General features: G+C 45.0%; 1 protein-coding gene across 1 annotated transcript; it reads right to left on the minus strand.

Annotated features, from left to right (window-relative positions):
• Window positions 1-398: 398 nt before the first annotated feature.
• On the minus strand, window positions 399-20299 carry FSD1 (fibronectin type III and SPRY domain containing 1). The gene is made up of 13 exons (XM_051971911.1): window positions 20142-20299; window positions 19344-19439; window positions 18978-19109; window positions 15834-15935; window positions 13323-13345; window positions 12796-12917; window positions 12422-12631; window positions 8844-8942; window positions 8234-8393; window positions 3084-3163; window positions 2564-2815; window positions 2319-2407; window positions 399-893 (listed from the first exon to the last, which is right to left on the minus strand). Exons 1-13 carry the CDS (start codon window positions 20154-20156, stop codon window positions 783-785), a joined length of 1491 nt encoding a protein of 496 aa, XP_051827871.1. The 5' UTR covers window positions 20157-20299; the 3' UTR covers window positions 399-782.
• Between the last annotated feature and the right edge of the window lie 1577 nt (window positions 20300-21876).

Raw genomic sequence — 21876 nt, forward strand, 5'->3', positions numbered from 1 at the left:
GACTATGCTGGGTCGGCGGGGTCCTGAGAGCCCAGGCTGTCACCGCTGCGAGGGCCCCAAAACACAGACCGTGGAGTGTCAGAGCGAGGAGGGAGCTTTGGGGTCCTCTGGGCCCCAACTGACCAAACAGGAAACCAAGGCACAGAGGGAGAGTGACACAATGGGTCAGGAGCAGTTTTCAGTTTCTGCTTCGGGGCAGTGGGCTGAAACACCCAGAGGCCTGGGCTCTGCTCCCAGCTGTGGCCCCGAGGCTTGTCTCCAGCAGTCTGGGGCTGGCAGCCAGGGCTCCCCCCGCTTCTTCCCACTCACCCAGCTTTAGGCAGGCAGGAGTTTGGACTCTTAAGGCCCCCTGAGTCCTCACCCCAGGCCGGAAATGACCACCACGGGGCCCAGCCAGGTGTGTGTTTCATTTTAATTGGGGGATGGAGGTGGGAGGAAGAGGAGAATGAATCCAGCCCTAGCCCACCCTTCCACGCCCTAGTTCTGGACTCCCAGTCTAGTGTTAAGGCCCAAAGCAGCATTTGTTATGAGAAGAGGTAACTGAAGGGAGGGGGCTGCCGGAGCCACCCCGGGGACTTCCCCTTTCAGAGCTGCAGTGGGCTTCACGTCACCTTCAGCTGGGGATCTGAGGAGGGGTCAGGGAGAGCAGAGCAGCCAGCAAGTCCACTCTGTGAGGTCATGGCCCAAGGGACACCCTGAGGCTCAGGGCAGAAGTTGGCCCTTTCCAAGCCCAAGTGGGCACTGATGGGCAGGAGCAGCAGCCTGGGGCAGGAAAGGACAGGCTAGGTAAGGCTGGCATTGGAGCTGCTGGTGGCGCTGTTCCGCTTCTGCAGACACCGCACCGAGCTGGGCACCTGAAGGCCGGAGGACACCTGGAAGCTTCCGCACCACACCTGGGGGGCACGGGGAGAGAATGAGGGGCTACAGGAGGGGCCAGGAAGCGGGGGACAGGGTGGAGCTGGGGAAGGGCTCACGTAACCCAAAGGGACCTAGCTGATCTCCGAGTATGTGGAGGCAAGAAGGCAACAAGGGAGGCACCAGGGGGGACGGGGCAGGGGGGATGGGGCAGCCGGGCCGGGGAGATGGGGCTCGGGCACCGGGGGAGGGACGGGGCAGCCGGGCCGGGGAGATGGGGCTCGGGCACCAGGGGGACGAGGCAGCCGGGCTGGGGAGCTGGGGCTCGGGAACCAGGGGGACGAGGCAGCCGGGCTGGGGAGCTGGGGCTCGGGCACCAGAGGGGACGGGGCAGCCGGGCCGGGGAGATGGGGCTCGGGAACCAGGGGGACGAGGCAGCCGGGCCGGGGAGCTGGGTAAGAGGTCCAGGGGGGACGGGGCAGCCGGGCTGGGGAGCTGGGTAAGAGGTCCAGGGGGGACGGGGCAGCCGGGCTGGGGAGCTGGGTAAGAGGTCCAGGGGGGACAGGGCAGCCGGGCTGGGGAGATGGGGCTCGGGCACCAGGGGGGACGGGGCAGCCAGGCCGGGGAGCTGGGGAAGAGGTCCAGGGGGGACGGGGCAGCCGGGCCGGGGAGATGGGGCTCAGGCACCAGGGGGGACGGGGCAGCCGGGCCGGGGAGATGGGGAAGAGGTCCAGGGGGGACGGGGCAGCCGGGCCGGGGAGCTGGGGAAGAGGTCCAAGGGGGACGGGGCAGCCGGGCTGGGGAGATGGGGCTCGGGCACCGGGGGAGGGACGGGGCAGCCGGGCCGGGGAGATGGGGCTCAGGCACCAGAGGGGACAGGGCAGCTGGGCTGGGGAGCTGGGGCTCGGGCACCAGGGGGGACGGGGCAGCTGGGCTGGGGAGCTGGGGCTCGGGCACCAGAGGGGACGGGGCAGCCGGGCCGGGGAGATGGGGCTCAGGCACCGGGGGAGGGACGGGGCAGCCGGGCCGGGGAGATGGGGCTCAGGCACCAGAGGGGACAGGGCAGCTGGGCTGGGGAGCTGGAGCTCGGGCACCAGGGGGGACGGGGCAGCCGGGCCGGGGAGATGGGGCTCGGGCACCAGGGGGGACAGGGCAGCCGGGCCGGGGAGCTGGAGCTCGGGCACCAGGGGGGACGGGGCAGCCGGGCCGGGGAGATGGGGCTCGGGCACCAGGGGGGACAGGGCAGCCGGGCCGGGGAGATGGGGCTCGGGCACCAGGGGGGACGGGGCAGCTGGGTCGGGGAGCTGGGGCTCGGGCACCAGAGGGGACGGGGCAGCCGGGCCGGAGAGATGGGGCTCAGGCACCAGAGGGGACAGGGCAGCTGGGCTGGGGAGCTGGGGAAGAGGTCCAGGGGGGACGGGGCTCAGGTAGACTGCAGAGCTTGGCAACCCCATTTCCCTCACCATGAAGGCCGGCAACAATGGCTGGTTGAATTTGGCCTTGAAAGTGTGAAGCAGCTGCTTTGTTCGGGCATTGTAGAAGGACAGGATCCCTGCAGGCAGACAGACAGATGGGTCAGACAGAGGGGGAGGGGGCTGAGCAAGAAGGGAGCAAGGGACAAGGGCCATACTGGGGGGCGGGGAGGGAGTGTCCAGCAGACAGAGGGCCCAGACCCAGCAGAAAGCTGTCCTTTTCTGGCACCCCCCACCTTTGTGGAAGTCGCAGTGCACCCCGATGCAGTCCGGCAGAGGCACATCCAGCGTCCGGGCCTTGTTGTTATGCTTGGCCGTGAAGCTGACCTGCAGCCAGTTGTTCAAGTGCAGGCACCAGGAGGCCGGGGTCTTGCCCAGCTGGTCGAATCGGCCCAGGCTGCGGTAAGCGACGCCCGCTGCGAAGGCCTTGCTGTCCCGGTCGTAGCGCACCTCCCAGTAGTGTTCGCCGCCATCGATGAGAGTGTCTCCTGAGGAGCGTTGGAGAGAGGAGAGCTTGTCCAGAGCCGCCAGGCCCTGGCCCTCCCCCTCTGCCAGCCCCTGGCATCCCGCTTGGTACCAGCCCCCCACCCGGCCTCCATCCTCTCCCTCCATGACTTCTAGAGCTTTCCAGGGAGGCAGAAAGAGGTCCGATCCTGGTCCCAAGTACTGTTCCCAGAACCCAGAACCCAGAACAGAAGCCCTGCAGCTTCCCTGGCCACGTTCCTGTCCCTCTGGTCCCGGTCACCCCCATCTTACCCAGCACCGTGTAGGACTCGGCCGTGAAGCGGTCCCGGCCTCCCCTCCCGGAGGGCATCCTCTTGGGGGACTGGGCACATCTGTGAGCATTAGGCAGGCTCAGGTGAGACAGCGGCTCTTCTCCCCTCCCCACCCTCCAGAAAGCCTTTTTAAAAACAGCTTTTTATTTTCCCAAATACATGTAAAGATAGAGGGGAGGAAGGAAAAAACTATCCCCCCTCATATAGACAGCAAGCAATCCAATATAAGTTAAACATGTCATGTGCATAAGAAAAATCAGATCAAAAGGTGAAAGAGAGGGGGGAAAAACAAGCAAATAACAAAATAAACGAATATACTATGCAGTGACCCACGGTCAGTCCCCGTAGTCCTTTCTCGGGGTGCAGATGGCTCTCCCCATCACAAGTCTATTGGAATTACTGTTGAAAGAGCCACATCCACAGGAAAACCTTCTTGGCCAGTCTTTCCATCTCTAGTCCAAGAAAGCATCTCCCCTAAAGGGGCTTACAGACCTTTTGTTAACAATGCTAATAATAAAAATATATCCGCTTTATAAAGATCAAGGAGGACTCAAACTAAGAGATACGGGAGGACATCCTCAATCCACTCCTTCATGGAAGTGTCCGAAAAATCCACAGATGTTGCCTAATACACATGATTCTGGACATTTCCAAATGCAATAATCAGTTGGGTTGATTTTTTTTTCTCTTTAAAAAAATTTCTTTTTGGTCAGTAAAATATTGTTATCTGGAATAGCTCTCTGAAAAGGGAGGGAGGGTGTCCGAGGGAAAACGATGATGATGTAAAACACTAAAGATAGCAATAGAGGGACAAGTGACTACCTGAGGTCCAGGCCCACGGAAATGCTGTGAATCAGCAGCACTGTTAGTAGTGTGAGGGTTGCCCAGTGTTCCAGGGCAGCATTTTTATAATTAGTTTCTATTGATATCACAATCCATTCATGCTTTCGTAAGTCCTAGTCCAGTATCTTCCATAAATTCTCCATGAGGAAGGGGTCCACCCAACATTCTGGGGTCCCAGTCAGATTTCATGAGAAAAATCTCTTGTCATGTTATGTTTCATTCTTACTCCATGACTGGCCTGTCTCTTTCTCTGACCATAAAGATTTCTGATATTTTTTTAATGCCATGAGTAATTGCTTATCAGTAATATACCCCCGCCTATTAATGTCTACTGTTCTGGCTCTCCATCGATCTCCGTGGGAATGACAACTTTAATTCTTCAGACTGTGCTAGTCTATGAACTTGAAGCCAAGAAGTATTAAGGGAAAGGCTTAACAAACGGATGGGCCTTTGTTTCAGGAAGAAGTTGAGTTATAAACCCTGTGCAATTTCTGGATGCAACATATTTTATATTCCAATTCTCTTTATATTCCAATTTTCTCTTTAAAAAATTTTCTTTTTGGTCAGTAAAATATTGTTATCTGGAATGGCTCTCTGAAAAGGGAGGGAGGGTATCCGAGGGAAAACAATGATGATGTAAAACACAAAAGAATTCATTTATGAAAGCTTGCCTGTTCCCTTCATCAAAGATGCCTTGATGATGCATGTGTAGTTTATTTTTATTAGGATCTCAAAGATGGGGAAATAAGCTCATGAATTAGCAGTTAGAACATTTTTTTGATTGCCCCTTTTTAAAAGTTATTGTCCTTTTCCAGTCCAATTCCAGTTATTTGTCCTTCTGCAACATCTAAGACAAAAAGACTAACTCTGTGGATAATTCTTTCAGAAGCACAGCATAGATTGGACAAGAGGTATTCTTATCCACTTGATTTTTCCTATTTGAATAGTTAAACAAGATTCTAATAGGGGAAGGAAACAAGTGTTAAGTGTCAATTATGTGCGAGGCACTGTGCTAAACACTTTACAAATACTCCATTTGATACACAATCACCCTAGGAGCATTAGAGTGATCTAGGATTTGATGCAATCAGCACAATGTCATTCACAATGTCAAAAAAAGGATCTAAAGGATCTTACCCCCTTCAGGGAACCCCTTTTCTAGTTGGACATCCTCCAAAAGTCGTAAACACCTTTGTTGAGCAGATAGATGTCTGGACTTTGTGTGATAATTATAATCAGAGGATTAGTTATCTCTGTTATGATTTTTAAGGAATATGGTATGATTTTGACAAGGAGTCACTTTGTTGGAGGGTAGCCTTGAAGATATAACTTTGCTGCAGTCAGAGACCATTTCATGTCTTTTTCTTTTTATCCCCAGCACAGTGCCTGGCACAATAGGGAGCACTTGAATTCTTGGTGAACTGAGTTGAAGGTGATATTTTGTGCTTTTAAAATAGTCAATACACAATAAATATAGCAAAATCTTGTAGTATCTGTCAGTTAATTTCATGACTATAAAGATGGAGTGTACTATGCAACATCATTTATGAAAGCTTGCCTGTTCCCTTCATCAAAGATGCCTTGATGATGCATGTGTAGTTTATTTTCATTAGGATCTCAAAGATGGGGAAATAAGCTCATGAATTAGCAGTTAGAACATTTTTTTGATTGCCCCTTTTTAAAAAAAAATAGCAATAATGGCATTTATTTATCCCTTCTGTGAATCAAATGCCTTTAAAATTGAGCTATCTCTAGAACAGAACCTCTTTTACATCTAATGTAGATGCTGTCTTTGAATTTTACTTCCATTTCTTCTGGTTCTACAGTAAAGGGTCTCTGATAATACAGGCCAATTGTTGTGGTTCCATTGTCACTAATGAAGAAAATAGTTTATTACTGGAGTCCACAGATTTTTCCCATTTTTCAGGTTTCTTATGCTCTTTCCAGTTTGGGGGGAAAAACTTTTATGTATCCAATTTCCATGTGCTATTTTCTTTGATGAGTTTACTTGATATTAATCACCATTTGTGATTGTCTTTTTGAGCAATTAGTAGTTGGTGGGAAAAGTTGAGCTTTTGGGTATAAGCCTGGGGTTTTATGGTTGTTGTTGTTGTTCCATTATTTTACAGGCACGTGCAACTCTTCATGATCCTATTTGGGGTTTTCTTGGCAGAGATGTTGGAATGGTTCTCCAGCTCATTTTACATTTGAGGAAATTGAGGCAAACAGGATTAAGTGATTAGCCCAGGATCACAATTGGTATCTAAGACTAGATTTGAATTCAAGAAGATGAATCTTCCTGATTCTAGATGAGAACCCCTCTTAGAAGGGAATAGAGAGACAGTCTCATAGGAATCATTGTCTTCCTGGGAGAAGAGTGAAAAAGATTTCAGTGATACCTGTCTATAACTCCCACAAAGTAAATTAGACAACTCATGCAAAGAGACACAACCTACATTGGCAACACAACATTCTAGCATGGATAAACCAATTTGGGGTACAAATAGCTTATAAGTCAGATTCAGGCTGTTTTAATTACACACCACATCCCATGTTTAGACTTTAAAAAAAATTAGTATATATTTTGACCTTTGCAGTTAAAAGCCAAAGAAACAGCATACTGGACCTGGAATTGGGAAAATCTGACTCGGACATTTACCAGCTATATGATCCTGGGCAAGTTACTTAACAGTCTCTGCCTCAGTTTTCTCATCTGTAAAATGGGGATGATAATAGCACCTACCTCCCAGCATTGTCATGAGGATTAAATGAGATAATAATTGTAAAGCATTTAGCACAATGGTATGTAAATATTAGCTATTATTAACAAGTTCATTGTTTGATTGTCCATAGATATTTGATTTAGAAATGACTCCTACATGGTAACTGATTGTTTCCTTTCTGTCCAAATTGAGTTGATTTCATTTGGGGTGATATTTTTCAGTGTTCCCATGGTTAACGTTTCCAGAATATCTTCTTGAAGAAATTATTCATAATACAGAGGTATAAGGACAGCTAAGTGGCACAGTGGGTAGAGCACCAGCCCTGAAGTCAGAAGAGCTGAGTTAAAATCCACCCTCAGACACTTAACACAGCCTAGCTGTGTGACCTTGGGCAAGTCACTTAACCCCAATTGCCTCAGCTTAAAAAAAAATTAGAGAAGTATGAGATTTCTCTATATAGTTTATATAACTTTGGCCTGTTTTGTGAATTTAATCTTGAGTCATATTTCCCAGCATATTTTTCCATCATTCTCCTTTATGCCTACTTCTGCATCAGAATCACCAAGAATTAATTGTTTTAATTTGGAGGATCTTATCAAGGTTTTTTGGGTAGAATTTTTCTGCCTTCCTATTCTTTTCAGATGGTGGTATATCAGCTGAAATCATTTTGATGGTGGTCTTTTTGCAAATGTTCACTATAAGTGCTATAATACAAGATGATCAAGTATCTCATGAAGTGATGCTTCTTGTTACCTTTGGTAGGACAATAAAGCTAATGCTTGCTTCTTCAGGTGGTGAAGAAATAGTGTGTTGGGCTTGGAGTAAAGAAGACCTGATTTTAATTTTAACTCAGTCACTTAGGAACTTTGTGATCTTGGACAAATCATCTAACCTTTCTCAACTTCATTTTCCCCATCTGTAAAAATGGGAATAACAACTTACCTCACAGAACTGTTGAGAGGATAAATCGCAGAATGCTTTGGAAACTTTAAAGTGCAATAATTGTTGCTTCAAGAACTTTGGGAGCCATCCTTCAGTTTGGCTTCAAATCCCTTTTTTCTTTATGGTTTGGTTTGCAGTTAGCAAGTCAATTTTACATAATTAATTTCTTCCAATGGTGTCAGCTCATGGAACATAGGACAAGGATCTCAAGTTCAGAGTATCAATAATGAAGGTTTGTAGAAGGTCTAAAAACGGATTTTTTGAACCCCCTTCCAAGCTATTTCAGCCACTCTCTCTACAGTGGCACAGGGAGCAGCAGAGGACCAAGGGTCACTGTGTTGGTCATTCTTTTTTGGGTTGGCCAGGTCAAGCTTTGGATAGCCTCCTGCTGATGATGAGCATCTCGGTTGCTGAGAGAGACTGGCCCTTAGAAAGCAGACTCGGTCTGACACCGGGACCCTACCTGAAGCTGCTGGTAGACCCGTTGGAGGGTCACCATGTGGTTTGTTGCAAGTTCTCCAGGCGTTTGCTTTACATTCTGCCCTTTCCGAACTGGAAGCTTCCCAAAGGCAGGCTATCACACCCTTAGACCTTGGGACTCTGGGGAGAAGGGAGGGATTACCTGGCTGGGGAGTTGACAGGAGAGGCAGTCCGACCTTTGCTGTCTTTCTCTCGAGCTTTGATATCCTGGACTTTCCCTCCCATGGCGTCCCATTCCACCGATAATTCTTCCACCCGCAAGTTCTGGTGGCATGTTGTGGCATCCAGTCGGAACATGAAAGCTGTCAGAGGCAGAACCGTGTCATCTGAGAGCAGCCCAGAGCAGGACACACTTCCTACACCCCCCCCCCCGGGCAATGGAGTCCAGAACTCATAAACTGCAAGTCACTGAAGAGGAGAGGGAGGTGAGGGTGGGGAAGGACAGATGTGCTGAGCTCACCTGTTAAGTGAATCAGTAATATTTGCCACAAAGCATCACAGAAATAAAAGTAATGGGACTCTGGGCTAAGGGAGGTGGGGGGCGGTGCTAGGTGGCCACTGGTCACTGCCCCTAACTGTGAAACCTGCTTATTTAGAAAGGCAGGCAGTGACCTTCCCTGGTGTAAGTCTTGTAAGTCTTTCCAGGAAGATGGAACAGAATGACTCCAAGGCTGCCCTTAGAACTAGGACTCTAAAGCTCTTAAGGAAGTTCCAAAGGAGGGGAAAGAGAAGAACAGGAAGGGATCACTCACCCGTGGTTTCCAGTGTGACAGGTTCTGAGAACTCTCCAGCCACTGCCTTGTTGCACGCCCTTACTCGAAAGTTCATGTACTTCATGTCAAACTTCAGACCTAAAAGGAAGCCACAGACACCTTGCAATAGTGATCGTTCTTTTCCTGTGAATAACAAAATGTCAGTACCCTGAAGAATGAACTCATTTTCTAAATAGCAATGCTGATACAGGGTAAAGCTGCAACCATTAAGAGTACCACTGCTCTTCACACTGTACAACACTCAAAGAGCTAATAATACTGATTTGTCTTCCTTCTTTCCTTGCTTTTTCTTTTTCCCCTTCCTTTCTCTCCCTCCCTTTTCCCATTTTTCTTCCTTCTTTTTTCTTATTTTTCTCTTCCTGCTATTGATGTTCCTACTAACCTTAACACTGAGTAACACTGAAGCCAGCAGGCATTGTCACATAATGGAAAAGCTTCTGGATGTGGAGTCAGATGACCTGAGTTTGGATCTAGACTCTCAACCAATTATTAGACTTTGGGCAAACCATTCAATTTCCATACCTCAGTTTTTTTTCATCTACAAAATGGGAGTGCTGGAATAGATCAGTGGTTTCCAAAATTTAGTTGTTTTTTTTTTTTTTTTGCCACTAACCCTTTTCAACAACAACAAAATGTTGTGAATTCCCATGGTGATTTCATATACTATCCAAAAGATTCTTTTATTCATTAAGTGCTTATAATAACTAGAAAGATAACACTTCTCCAAAAAAGTTCCAAACTAAAATTTACATTATATAATTATAAAATGTAGAAATTTTGTTCTGTCTATAATTGTAAAAACTCTAAAAGATATAAAATTACAAAATTCTACAACATGATTATTCATATTTTATGTAGGATGTTCTATCCTAATTAAAAGAAGTAATTTGGCAAGACCTCATAAATTTACTATGATCTTAAAATAACATAATTGGATAGTTATTTTCTGCTTAAATTGTCTTGAATTTTTGAGCTCTTGGACCATTATGGTCCAAGGGAACAACAGAACTAGACAGTGTCTGAGTTCCTTTCCAACTCTAAAATGTTATGATCTTACTAACAATGAGAACCCTTAATACCAAATCAAATAAGCCTAAACCTATTAGCATTACTTCCAAGTACTATTGATGCTGGGTAACCCCAAAATAGCAATCTTAATCCTAGCAGAATGGCATTACTTCTTCCCTTAGCATGAAGTCACACTAAAATAACTAATGCCATGAAGTGGTGCCTTATGGAGTAGCAGTGACATTAAGCTACTAAAGACTAGGGAACAGGGCCTAGATCAATGAGATAGGAAACCTCCCAGTGAGGAAGCTCTCTCTACTGATGCAGGTCAGCACCTTCTCTGCAGTTTATGAACTCAAAGGGGTGTGTAGACCCCAGAAAAAGTAAAACCACTTGGCCAACCTCAGAGAATCAGCCTGTGTCAGGCAGAGGTGGGATGACCTCAGCTCTTCCTTTAAGACCAGCTTGGTGTCTAATCTTTACCATGGCCAACTCCTCTACTTGTTCAAGCGATTCCATTCCATCCCATCTCCTCCAGAGATTGGTCCTGTGTCATCCTCAAACTACTACTTATTTTCTTTTTTTAAAAATTCGTTCAATAGTATTTTTATTTTTCCAATTATGTAAAAATAATTTTCAACATTCAGTTTTGTAAGATTTTTGAGTTCCAAATTTTTTCTCCCTTCCTCCTTTACTTTCCCAAGACAGCAAGCAGTCTGATATGTTATACATATAATTTATTTTTAATATTTCTTTCTTTACCAACTCATTCTTAACTGCTTGCAAACATGCCCAAGTCTCTCCTGTCCTAAAAAAAATTCCAACACAAAAAAATATCACTTGATCTTCCCATTCTTGTTAACTATAGTTCTAAATCTCTTTGGTCCTTTGTGGTTAAACTTCTTGGAAAGGTTATCTACAATAAGAGCCTCTGTTTCCTCTCCTTTTCTTTTTCTTTTTTATTAAAGCTTTTTAATTTTCAAAATATATGCATGGATAATTTTTCAACATTAACCCTTGTAAAACCTCATGTTCCAATTTTTCCCTCTTTTCCCCCCATCTCTTCCCCTAGATGTCAAATAATCCAATGTATATTAAATATGGTAAAATATATTGCTAAATCTAATATATCATATTTATGCAATTATCTTGCTGCACAAGAAAAATCAAATCAAAAAGAAAAAAATGAAAAAGAAAATAAAATGCTAGCAAATAACAAAAAAGAAGTGAAAATGCTATGCTGTGATCCACACCCAGTTCCCACAGTCCTCTCTCTAGGTATAGACGGCTCTCATCATTACAAGATCATTGGAACTGGTCTTCTTCTTTTCTTAACCTCTTATAATTGGCTTTATCCTTCCACCAAAGCTGCTCTCTCCAAAGTTACACATGATCTCTTAGTTGCCAGATGAACCCATCTTTTCTCAATCTTAATTCTCCTGGACTTCTCTGCAGCCCTTGACATTGTTATACTTTCTGCTCCTTAATCCTCATTTCTCTTTAGGTTTTGGGGGCACTAGTCCTCCTGGTTTTCTTCCTATTTATCTGATCTCTCCTTTTTTTCCTCACAGATCACACTTCCAGATCATACTCTCTATCTGTAGTGTTCCTAACAGTTTTGTCCTGGACCTCTCCTCTCCCTATATTCTACTTCATTTGGTGATCTCTGCAGTTTCCTATATTGATCTCTATATTGATGATTCTCTAAGTTACCCTCATACCCCAATCTCTCCGCTGACCTCCAATGCTCCAAATTGGATGTATAATAGACATTTTAAGCTATATCCATTACCTTTCCACCTAAACCCTTTCCTATTACTATAGAAGGCATCAGCTTCCTCCCAGTCCCTCAGAATCACAATTTAGGAATCATCCTGGATTTTTCATCGTCTCTCACCCCGCCATATTTAAGGCCTATTGATTTCACCTTTGCAGCGCCACAGCCATCCTTCTGGTGCAGGCCCTCATCACCTTCCACTTGGATTACTGCAGTAACATGATGGGAATCTACCTGCCTCAAGTCTCCCCTCAAAGCCAACTTCCATTCAGCCACTAAAGTGACTTTCCTAAAGTGCTGATTCAATCAAATCAGGCTCCCCTCCTCATATATAAATGGGGATAATAAGGGTAGTTGTGAGTTAAAATGAGGCATTTGCCATTTTGCAAACTTTAAAATACCATTATTCTTATTACTTCTGTTAATATTTGTACTATTTAGTATTATTATTTCTGCTACTGCAAATACTAAGTATTATTACTACTTAAAATGCTACTACTACTATTAGTGTTTCCAGTAAGCAACAATGCTCAGAATGAATGGTTTTGGAATTTATAGGATATCAGAACTCGAAGAGTCTTTAGGGACTTTAATGCTCTTATTTTGTAGATGGGAAAACTAGGACACAGAGAGAGGAAAAGATTTGTAGCAAAAAAATGGTAGAGCCCCCTCACCTCCACCCCAGGGGCATAGGTCCATTAGGGCCCAGCAGACAGAGGAATAGAAAACCGGATTTTGTTCGGCCCTAAGGAAGAAGGAGATCAGCGCTCACCAGACAGGGTGTACTCAGTCTGTCTGATGCCCTCAATCACCATCCAGGGCTGGTCTTCCTTGAGCCGAGGCGGGCCCTCAAAGTTGGTACGCCGATATTCTAGCACGTAGTGGTCGATCTTGCTGTCCTCATCTGGCATCCGCCACACCAGCGTCACACAGTTATCTGCCACCAGGGACTCCCCGAGGTCGATCTCTGGGGCACTAGGCACTGGAGAGAATGGGGGTGTCAGGGATCAACCTTCCCATGGAGCTCAGGGCCTGGCTCCCACCAGCCGAGAAATTGGGCTTTTTCAGATTTCTACCATTTACTCCAGTCCCCCTGCTTGCCTCCCAGAGACCCCGGGTTACACGCCAGTCCCCAATATCACTCACCTGGTAGGAACTTCAGGGCCTGCAAAAGGCGCCGCTCCTGCGCAAAGTCTACCATGAGATGGCTCATGTTGTCGCTAACTTTCGCTTTCAGGGAAAGCCGGAATGCTGGGGCCATGGTCACACTGTGGAGGGTAGTGAGGGGAGAAAGAGGGATGGTCTGGGATCACCTGGAGGACCCGCCAGGAGCCACAGGTAAGGGAATTAGAGCATTCTCTCTTTTGCGTCCAGGGAATCCTGCCCACCCTGGAGTTGGAAACCTAGAATTTTAGTCAGAAGACCTAACTAGACTCTAAGGCTATTTGCTGATTTTTGTTGTGATTTTAAGCAAGTCAATTAACCTCACAGGGATTCTGTTTTCTTCATTGTAAAAAAGTGACTGACAGAGTCCCTTACACATTCTAAATCCTTGGGGTCCCACTGAACTCCTACTTCACACTGGTCTGGAAGGAAATTTTTTGAGATCCGATTGCAGGGGGCAGGTTGGGCATTTTCCAGTGAGCAATACTATCAAAAGTAGGGAATCTTACCTGTCCTTTATCTGCTTGGCAGCCTAGAAAAAGGAAGGAGAGAGTGAGAGTCATACTTTCCTGAGCAGGATGGGCCTAATCCATCTAACCCCTCATTTTATAGAGGGGAAACTGAGGCCCAGAGAAAAGGTAGAATTTACTCTCTGTCCCATAGTAAGTTAGCAGAAGAGCTGGTAAAAAGCCTCAGACTCAGGCTTTCTCATTCATTCCCTGCCCAGGCTCTTTCCACTAGAAAGTCGGGAAGAGAGAAGAGGAAAGACTGAAGAAATTCTTAGGTTTTAAAGCTGAAAGCAAAGCAGAAATCATCCAGTCAAACCCTTTTATTTTTACAGATAAGGAAACTGAGGTCCAGAGAAGTTACATCTGCTAAAGTCACTCAACTAGTGAGCAACAGAGAAAAGATTCAAACTTCAAATTCAGCACTCTTTGCCCTCCTCTAAAAGTACAAGGTATTTTATACACCTTTACCTAATAACATACAAATAAGCCCTTTAACTTTAATTCTTTGTGGCTGTCTTTTCCCTACCAGACAGGTGAGGCCTTGAGGTCATAAGCTGCTCCTTCAAGGCCCAGCTCAGGTGTCACTTTCTCGGAGAAGCCTTCTCTGATTTCCCCTCTACCTCCCCAAGGTCCCCGGGTCCCCGGGCTCCCCTTGACCTCTCTTGGGACAGCGCCTGGCTGCGGGTGATGCTATACTATGGTCTCCAGAGGTAAAAGAAATAATGCACACAGGCAAAGGAGAGGTGCGTGGGGAGGGAGAGCAGGTGGCAACAACGAAAGAAATTAGAAGAAAAATCAGAACAAATGATGCCCTCGGAGAAATGGACGAGCAGGTAATAGAGAATCCCCCCTCCCCCAGTTATAGCTCCATGTGCAACCTTACAATATCAGGGGAAGCAGAGAAGGCTCCCAGTACCATGGGGGACCCCTTCTCCTGCACCACGGACAATAAATAGCACAGAACAGATCGGCACATAAGTTATGGTCTGCATTTTGGAGACTAGTAAGATCCCAGATCCATGTGAGTAGGATCTCAATCATATTATAATTTATATCACAGTTACTGTGTGTGTATATGTGGATTTGACTAGAAATTCCTTAAGGGTAAGGGCCTTATTTTTCATCTATGTATCCATAGCACTGGGTACAGGGCCCTGCATACAGCAGACACTTAAAAAATGTTTGAATCAATTCAACAAGCATTTATTAAGTGCCTACTGTATACAGCACATGTTGTTAGGTGCTAAGAAATACACAAATGAGTAAAACTTTCTCATAGAAATCATAAGAGGAAGAAAGAATCTTCTTTGTATATTTTTTGTTTTCACTTATTTATATTCATGTCGTATCTTCCAGGAGACTTTATGCTCTTGAGGATGGGAGCTGATTTTGCCTTTGTTTGCTGATATTCGGTGAATAGTATGGACTGTACAAATGCTTGTTGGAGGAATCAAAAGAAATAACAGTTCCCATGTTTAAGTCAATATTTTAAAGTTTGCAAGGAGCTTTCCTCAGAATAGTGCTATGGGGATGACAGTTACTATTATTCCCATTTTACAGGTGAGGAAATAGAGTGGAAGTCATTTACTTAAAATTATCTAGGCAGAAAGTTCCAGCACCAGGCCTCAACTCCAGCATTCTTTCCCCTGCCTCATACTGACCAAGGGAACAGCATCTGGTAATAGGATGGGTACAACTTGAATCCACAGATTGAATCCCTAGATTTGGGACTGAAAGGTGCCTCAGAGGCCATCCTTTACAGTGCTCTCCCATTTTCCATTCTCCCAGGGTCTCCAAACCTGCCTTCTGGAGTTTCCAACACAGGGATTACTTCTATTGGATAAATGTGTATATTTTAGGGTAGATAAAAGCTCTGGGATCAGATCTGGAAAGCCTGAGTATGAAGCCTAGCTCAAATATGTCTGATTGCATGAAGCTGCCTTAGTCACTCTCCCTCTTTAGCTTCAGTTTCTTTAGCTCTCAATTAGGAATAGTAACTTATGCAGCTTAAATCCCAGATTGAGAGGAAAGCACTTAAAATATCAAGGAAAGGCTTTATTGCTATGATTAGATACTTGCCCATGTATGCAGGGCAGCTGGGTGGTGCAGTGGATAGAGTGCTAGGTCTGGAGTCATGGAGACTCATCTTTATGAATTCAAATCCAGCCTCAGATACTCATAGCTAGGTGCTCCTGGGCAAGTCAACACTGTTTCCTCAGTTTCCTCATCTGTAAAACAGGCTGGAGAAGGAAATGACAGACCACCCCTAGGATTTTTGCCAAGAAAACCCCTAAATGGGGTCACAAAAACCCAAAGGAAATAACTCAACAACAACAACCATGTATGTTAACCCTTTGCAAATCTTAAAGTTCTTAATGTCAGCTGCTTTTTGTATCGTTGTTCCCATTATTTCCATAGTCCATATGAGGCCAGGTCTCCAGCCTTCTTGGGCAGACCCCCATCAAGACTCTCCCCACTCTCCCCATCTAACTGCAAACACAGGTCCCAAACCTGGGGAAAATCCTGGTTGTCTGCTCCCTGTAGTGTCTGATTGGCTGTTTCCAGAAGTTCCTCCGAGCTCTCCAGAGCCTTGGTGCAGGCTGCCAGCTGGTTCTGTGGGAAGAGAGAGGGCAAAAGGGATAAGGTCAGTCAGACAAATCCTGAAGTGTCCCCATGCTCAGGGCCGGGCTCTGTGCTGAGCACCAAGGAACTGCAAATTTGGAAAAGGGCCAAGCCAAAGGGACTGCAAACCTTTGGGGCTCATTGAGCAAGACAGCCAGGGAGAAAGGGAGCAAAGGAAGCTTTTCTTTAAGCTTTTGCTCAATGACTCAAAGGCAGACTTCTAGCTGTGTCTTGTTATTATCTCATATCCATTTTTATATATCTTTATGTGTAAATAATATCTTGCTCTCTTATCAAACTGTGCATACTCTTTGATCCAGAAGCATTACTACTGGGCTTATATCCCAAAGAGATACTAAAGAAGGGAAAGGGACCTGAATGGCTGAATAAATTGTGGTATATGAACATTATGGAATATTATTGTTCGGTAAGAAAAGACCAACAGGATGATTTCAGAAAAGCCTGGAGAGACTTACATGAACTGATGCTGAGTAAAATGAGCCGGACCAGGAGATCATTACATACTTCAACAACAATACTATATGATGATCAATTCTGATGGATGTGGCCCTCTTCAACAATAAGATGAACCAAATCAGTTCCAATAGAGCAGTAATGAACTGAACCAGCTACACCCAGCGAAAGAACTCTGGGAGATGACTAAGAATCACTACATAGAGTTCCCAATCCCTCTATTTTTGTCTGCCTGCATTTTTTATTTTCTTCACAGGCTAATCGTACACTATTTCAAAATCCATTTCATTTTGTACAGCAAAATAACTCTTTGGACATGTAGACATATATTGTATTTAACTTATACTTTAACATATTTAACATGTATTGGTCAACCTGCCATCGTGGGGAGGGAATGAGGGGAAGTAGGGAAAAAGTTGGAACAGAAGGTTTTGCAATTGTCAGTGCTGAAAAACTACCCATGCATATAACTTGTTTTTTTTTTTAATTTTTTATTTAATAATTACTTTATATTGACACTCGTTTCTGTTCCGATTTTTTTTTTCCCCTCCCTCCCTCCACCCCCTCCCCTAGATGGCAAGCAGTCCTTTATATGTTGGATAATGCATATAACTTGTAAATAAAAAGCTATAATAAAAAATAATATCTTGCTCTCTCTACTTGACTGTAAACTCCACAAAGGGAAGGATTATTCCACTTTTATCTTTGTATGCCCAGCATCTAGCACAATACCTAGTACACAGTAGATACTTAATAAAAGTTCTTTGACTGAAGGTCTTTAAAAATAAAGTGAGCCAACTTCTACCTTTTATAGATAAGTAAATTGAGGCTTGTAATGGTTGATATGGACCAGATCACACAGTAAGTGGCAAAGCCAAGATTCACAAAAATCACAAAATCTCAGTGGTATAAGGGATTTTGAAGGCTAAAGTAACACATTATAAGCCTAAAGAGGTATCATGGATGGTCACTGCCAAGAAAGATTTCAGTTAATATAAAAAAATTTCTTAACAATCAGAACATCCCAAGAAGAAAAACAGACTCGTTCAAGGGGGCAGGAGGGAGCAATTTTAGAGGTCTATTACTATGGGTCTGAAGTCTATTGAGGTTTTTCCTGTTGAAGTATCCAGATTGGATAATGTCTCCGGTCCCTTCCAGTTAACAGAGCCTTGTGATTGAACTGGGCCTTAACAAGATGACAAAGACAGCAAAATCAAACTTTATTTATAAGATTATAAATCTAGACATGGAGGAGACCTTACAGGTCTTTATTTCATTCATACCCATTTTACAGATGAGGAAACTGAGGATCAGAGAGAAAGAATTTTCCTCACGATCATTCAGCAAGTAAGTAGTAAAGCTGAGATTTGATTCCAAGCCTCTCCAACTCCAAACCTAGTATTTTTTCTATTATCACTAAATTGACTGTTCAGGGGAAAGAGAAAAGCCAGATCTGGCTTGAGGGAAAAGGGCATATAGGGGAGCAAAGGAAAGAGAAAGCTAAAAAAGGAAGATTGGGGGAAGGGCATAAAGGGCAGCAAATGCCAGGCTGCTGACATTGGACTCCCATTGTCAGCAGGAAGAGCTTCCTGAGCTGGGGCAGAATGTCACCAGAGCTGGTCATTAGGCAGACTAATCTAGTAACTTGACATGGGGTGTTGGGAGAGTTAGAAAAGCTCCATGGAAGAAGTACAACATGAGCTGGAGTTTAAAGGAAGAGTAGAACTCAGATTCAGAAAGACTAGAAAATAAATAGATTAGAACAAGGGGGAGACATGAAGTCAAGAGAGATCTGTACTGCAGTTCCACCTCTGCTTTTTGCTGGTCTGTGAATATGGAAAAATTATTTCATTTCTCTGAGCCTCAGTTTCTACTTTAGTGAAATAAGATAATAATACCTGTAATCACTTATCTCATTACGTTGCTGTGAGAATCAAATAAGAATGTATGTATAGCTAGATCCAGGTTAATGTGATTAATGAATCCCTTGAAGTGGGTGCATTATTCAAATCTGCATTGCAATTTCCATTGGGCTTGATATGGCAAGAATACAGGTTAAATTGATTTCAGGATCACAGGCTTTATTCAATGACCATATTTTACATAATTTTAACTTCAAAAAGTATGCATTGGAATAAAGGGGATTCCTCATTTGCATTATTCTGGACCTAGTTATAAAGTGCTAATATTCAAATAGTATAAATATAAATATAAAGTATCATCACTTTAATGCTGGTACAATGATTTAAGCTAGTAATAGATGATGATGGAATCCTCAGACTCCTAGGTTTAGAATCGGAAAAGACCTCTTAGAGAAGCTAGTCTAATAGCCTTATTTTAGAGATGAAGAAATAGGCTCAGAAAGGAAAAGTTACTTAAGGTTATACACTGCCCCAGAAAAGGAAGAGGGGTTTCCAAAGGGAGAGACATTTGCAAAGGTCTATCAGAAGGAAGGGAGTAGGACTGGATTAGGGAGCCACTAAAGGCTCTCACAGTTATCTAACCTTGCACCTCTTTCCCTGGATCTAGGAAATTTACTTTCAGAAGGAGCAGACTTACCTGGAGCTCATAGATTCGGCTAGCTCGGTCTTGTTTGATTTTCATCAGCATGCCCTCCTTCAGCTCATCCAGTAGTGAGAACAGTGACTGGAACTCTGCCTCCAAGTCCTCTTGGACCTTGTTGGAGTTAGCCTACCAGGAGAGTGTTTGGGAATCTTAGAACAATAAATGTCAGAGCTGAAGGCTCTTAGAACATAGATATAGAATGAATGTTAGAATTGGGAGGGCTTAGAACACAGGATGCCAAAGCTGGGAGGAACGTTCAAGCATAGAAAGTGGGATATGGGGAAGACTTCAGAATATGGAATCTCAGCTGTTCCCAGGAGGCTGATCCATAGTCCTTCCCCTTTCCCCATTTCCTCTTACCTCCACATTCAGCAGCATCTGTTTCAGGGCATAGATGAAGTTTTGTATCTCTTCATTCTTCACTGCCAGAGTTGTGATAATCTTCTTCAGTGCCTCCTGTGCCAACACCCAAAACACAAAGTCCCATCCTCACCTGAAGTCTATCTCATCCTTCCCAGCCCAAATGATCTACAATATCCTCTAGAAATCCCATGTCTCAAGATCCAAGGATTCAAGGAAAACACACGAATTTGTGAGAACTGAATCTAGCTGGGAAGTAGGAAGGAGTACAGAGCTTGGGAAAGGGGTGATAGCGAGAGTGAAAAGAAGAGCTAGAGAAATGAAGAGGTTTAAAAAGTCAATAAATTGAGAGATGGGTGTGTGTGTGTGTGAAAGGAATGGGGGTAAGGGAATAGCTGAGGCTAAGTAAGGGGAAGGGAATAAGCTGTGGAGGCAACAACCTGTACAAGGGATTAATGCTCAGGGTAAGGGAGCTCCCTCCCCTCCCAACCCAGCTTCCAGGCTGCAGCAGCAATGCGGGTCTTCAGCATGGTGGGCGGGACTGGAGCTGCCCCAACTCTGCTCCAGGCCAAGTGGCCGGGGGGGCCACTTGGATCCATTCCTAGAAGAGGCTCCTTCCCGCCAGCCCCCCAAGAAACCTCTATTGTCGGCCCCGCAATCCCACATCCCATGCCGAACTCTAGGCCCGCCTGAGTCAGGGAGGGGACAGAGAGCAGGCTGCTGCAGCACCTGGTGCAGCGCGCGCCCCGCCCCGTCTCCCATCTACACCCCCACCCTCATCCCGGCCCTGGCCCCTACCTTTTGATCCCCCATGGCGCCCGGCCCAGGATGCTCGCAAGAGCCCCGGTGCGCCCCGCGCAGCCGCAGCCGTAGCCGCCACCGCGCGCCCCTAGGCACAAAGGTGCCCAGAACCCATCGCCCAGCCTGGGACTTAGGTCCTCTCCCACCCCCAGCCTCGCCGCTCCATCACCGCCCCTACGGCGCAGGCGTATAGGCCGAGGCATCTTGGGAAATGTAGTTTAAGACTAGGGAGGGGGAACCCTGGCTCATGGAAGGATAAGGGTATTCAGAACTTAGATGGTAAAAAATTAGAGCAAGGTCGGGTCCTAGAATCTAATATCAGAGCTGAATATTGGACATAATCTGACTCCAACTTACTTTTTCCGAATTTGTTTCATTTTATCCCTCTGCTTTCATTCTACATTCCATCATTCTGGCCTGACTTACTAGGTCTTCCCTGAACTAGACATCTCTTCCTTCTGTCTCTGGGAGAGCTCTCACCTAGGTCTGGTATGCTTCACTGAGCTCCACGCTTATCTTCAAAACTCACTTCAAGAGTCATTTCCTCTGTTAAACCTTATTGGCTTCCTCCCACTACCACCACCATATTCCCCCAGTTACTACTGCCCTCTCTCCCTTCTCAAATTACCTCCTGTCTACTTACTCTGCATGAAGCATTCTCCCAGTAGAATGCAAGTAAGATTCTTGAGGTCAGGTTCTATTTTGATTCTGTCTTTATATCACCAGCACCTAGAATACCTTATAGACAGAATTAACTCAGTGGCTTTTTATTTGCTTTGGTTTTTGTTTTTTTAGTTGAATTCAACAGGACATGGAATTTCAGATCTTGAAGGACCTTAATACTCCAGGTATAAGTGATCAAAGTTGTAAGGGTCCTTAAAACATAGAACCCAGCCCATTAGAGCTAGAAGGGTTCTTAGAATGTTGGTTCTGGGAAGAACTTTAAGACATTGAATGGCCGAGCTGAATGGGTCCTTGGAAACCAAAGGATGGTAGATCATAGGTTTAGAGTTGCAAAGGACTTTAAAGATAATTTAGTGTAGGAGAGGAGAAGCTTTTCAAAATGTGTTGATGACTTTCTTCCAGGGCATCTGAGGGATCAAAATTATTTTCCTAATAACACTAAGATGTTTTTATTTCTAAAATGATAACTATCAATAGACATAGTCCATATCAAGAAATGATATTTGAGGGAGGGGATCCTCAAAGAGTTTTAAGACATTTAAAATTTTGAGAAACTGCTGATCTAGTTCAGCATTCTTGTTTTAGAGATGAGAGAAATGAAGAGGAAGGGAGGAGACACTCCAGCAACTGTTAGGTCTCCAGAATCCTAACAAAGGTCATTTTTAATTGTCTTCTTGCTGCTCCTCATACATGATGTTATAGCCCCCATTTCTTTCTTTGCCTTTACATAGGCAACATCTCCTTACCACTGCCTGTTAGAATTCCTAGTTTCCTTCAAAATTTAGCTCAAGTTCTACTTTCTACATTAGACCTTTTTTCCCTAGACTCAGTATCTAATGTCTCTCCAACAATACTCACCATTGCTTTGTGTTTAGTTTATTTTTTGTTTTGTTTTGCAGCCATTCAGCTCTTTGTGACACCATTTGGAGTTTTCTTGGCAAAGATAGTAGTCTGCCATTTCCTTCTCTGCTTCATTTTACAGATGAGGAAGCTGAGGCAAAGAGGGGGTAAATGACTTACCCAGGATCACACAACTAGGAAGTATTTA

This window comes from Antechinus flavipes, chromosome 1 (genome assembly GCF_016432865.1).
Source record: "Antechinus flavipes isolate AdamAnt ecotype Samford, QLD, Australia chromosome 1, AdamAnt_v2, whole genome shotgun sequence".
Classification (NCBI taxonomy): Eukaryota; Metazoa; Chordata; class Mammalia; order Dasyuromorphia; family Dasyuridae; genus Antechinus; species Antechinus flavipes.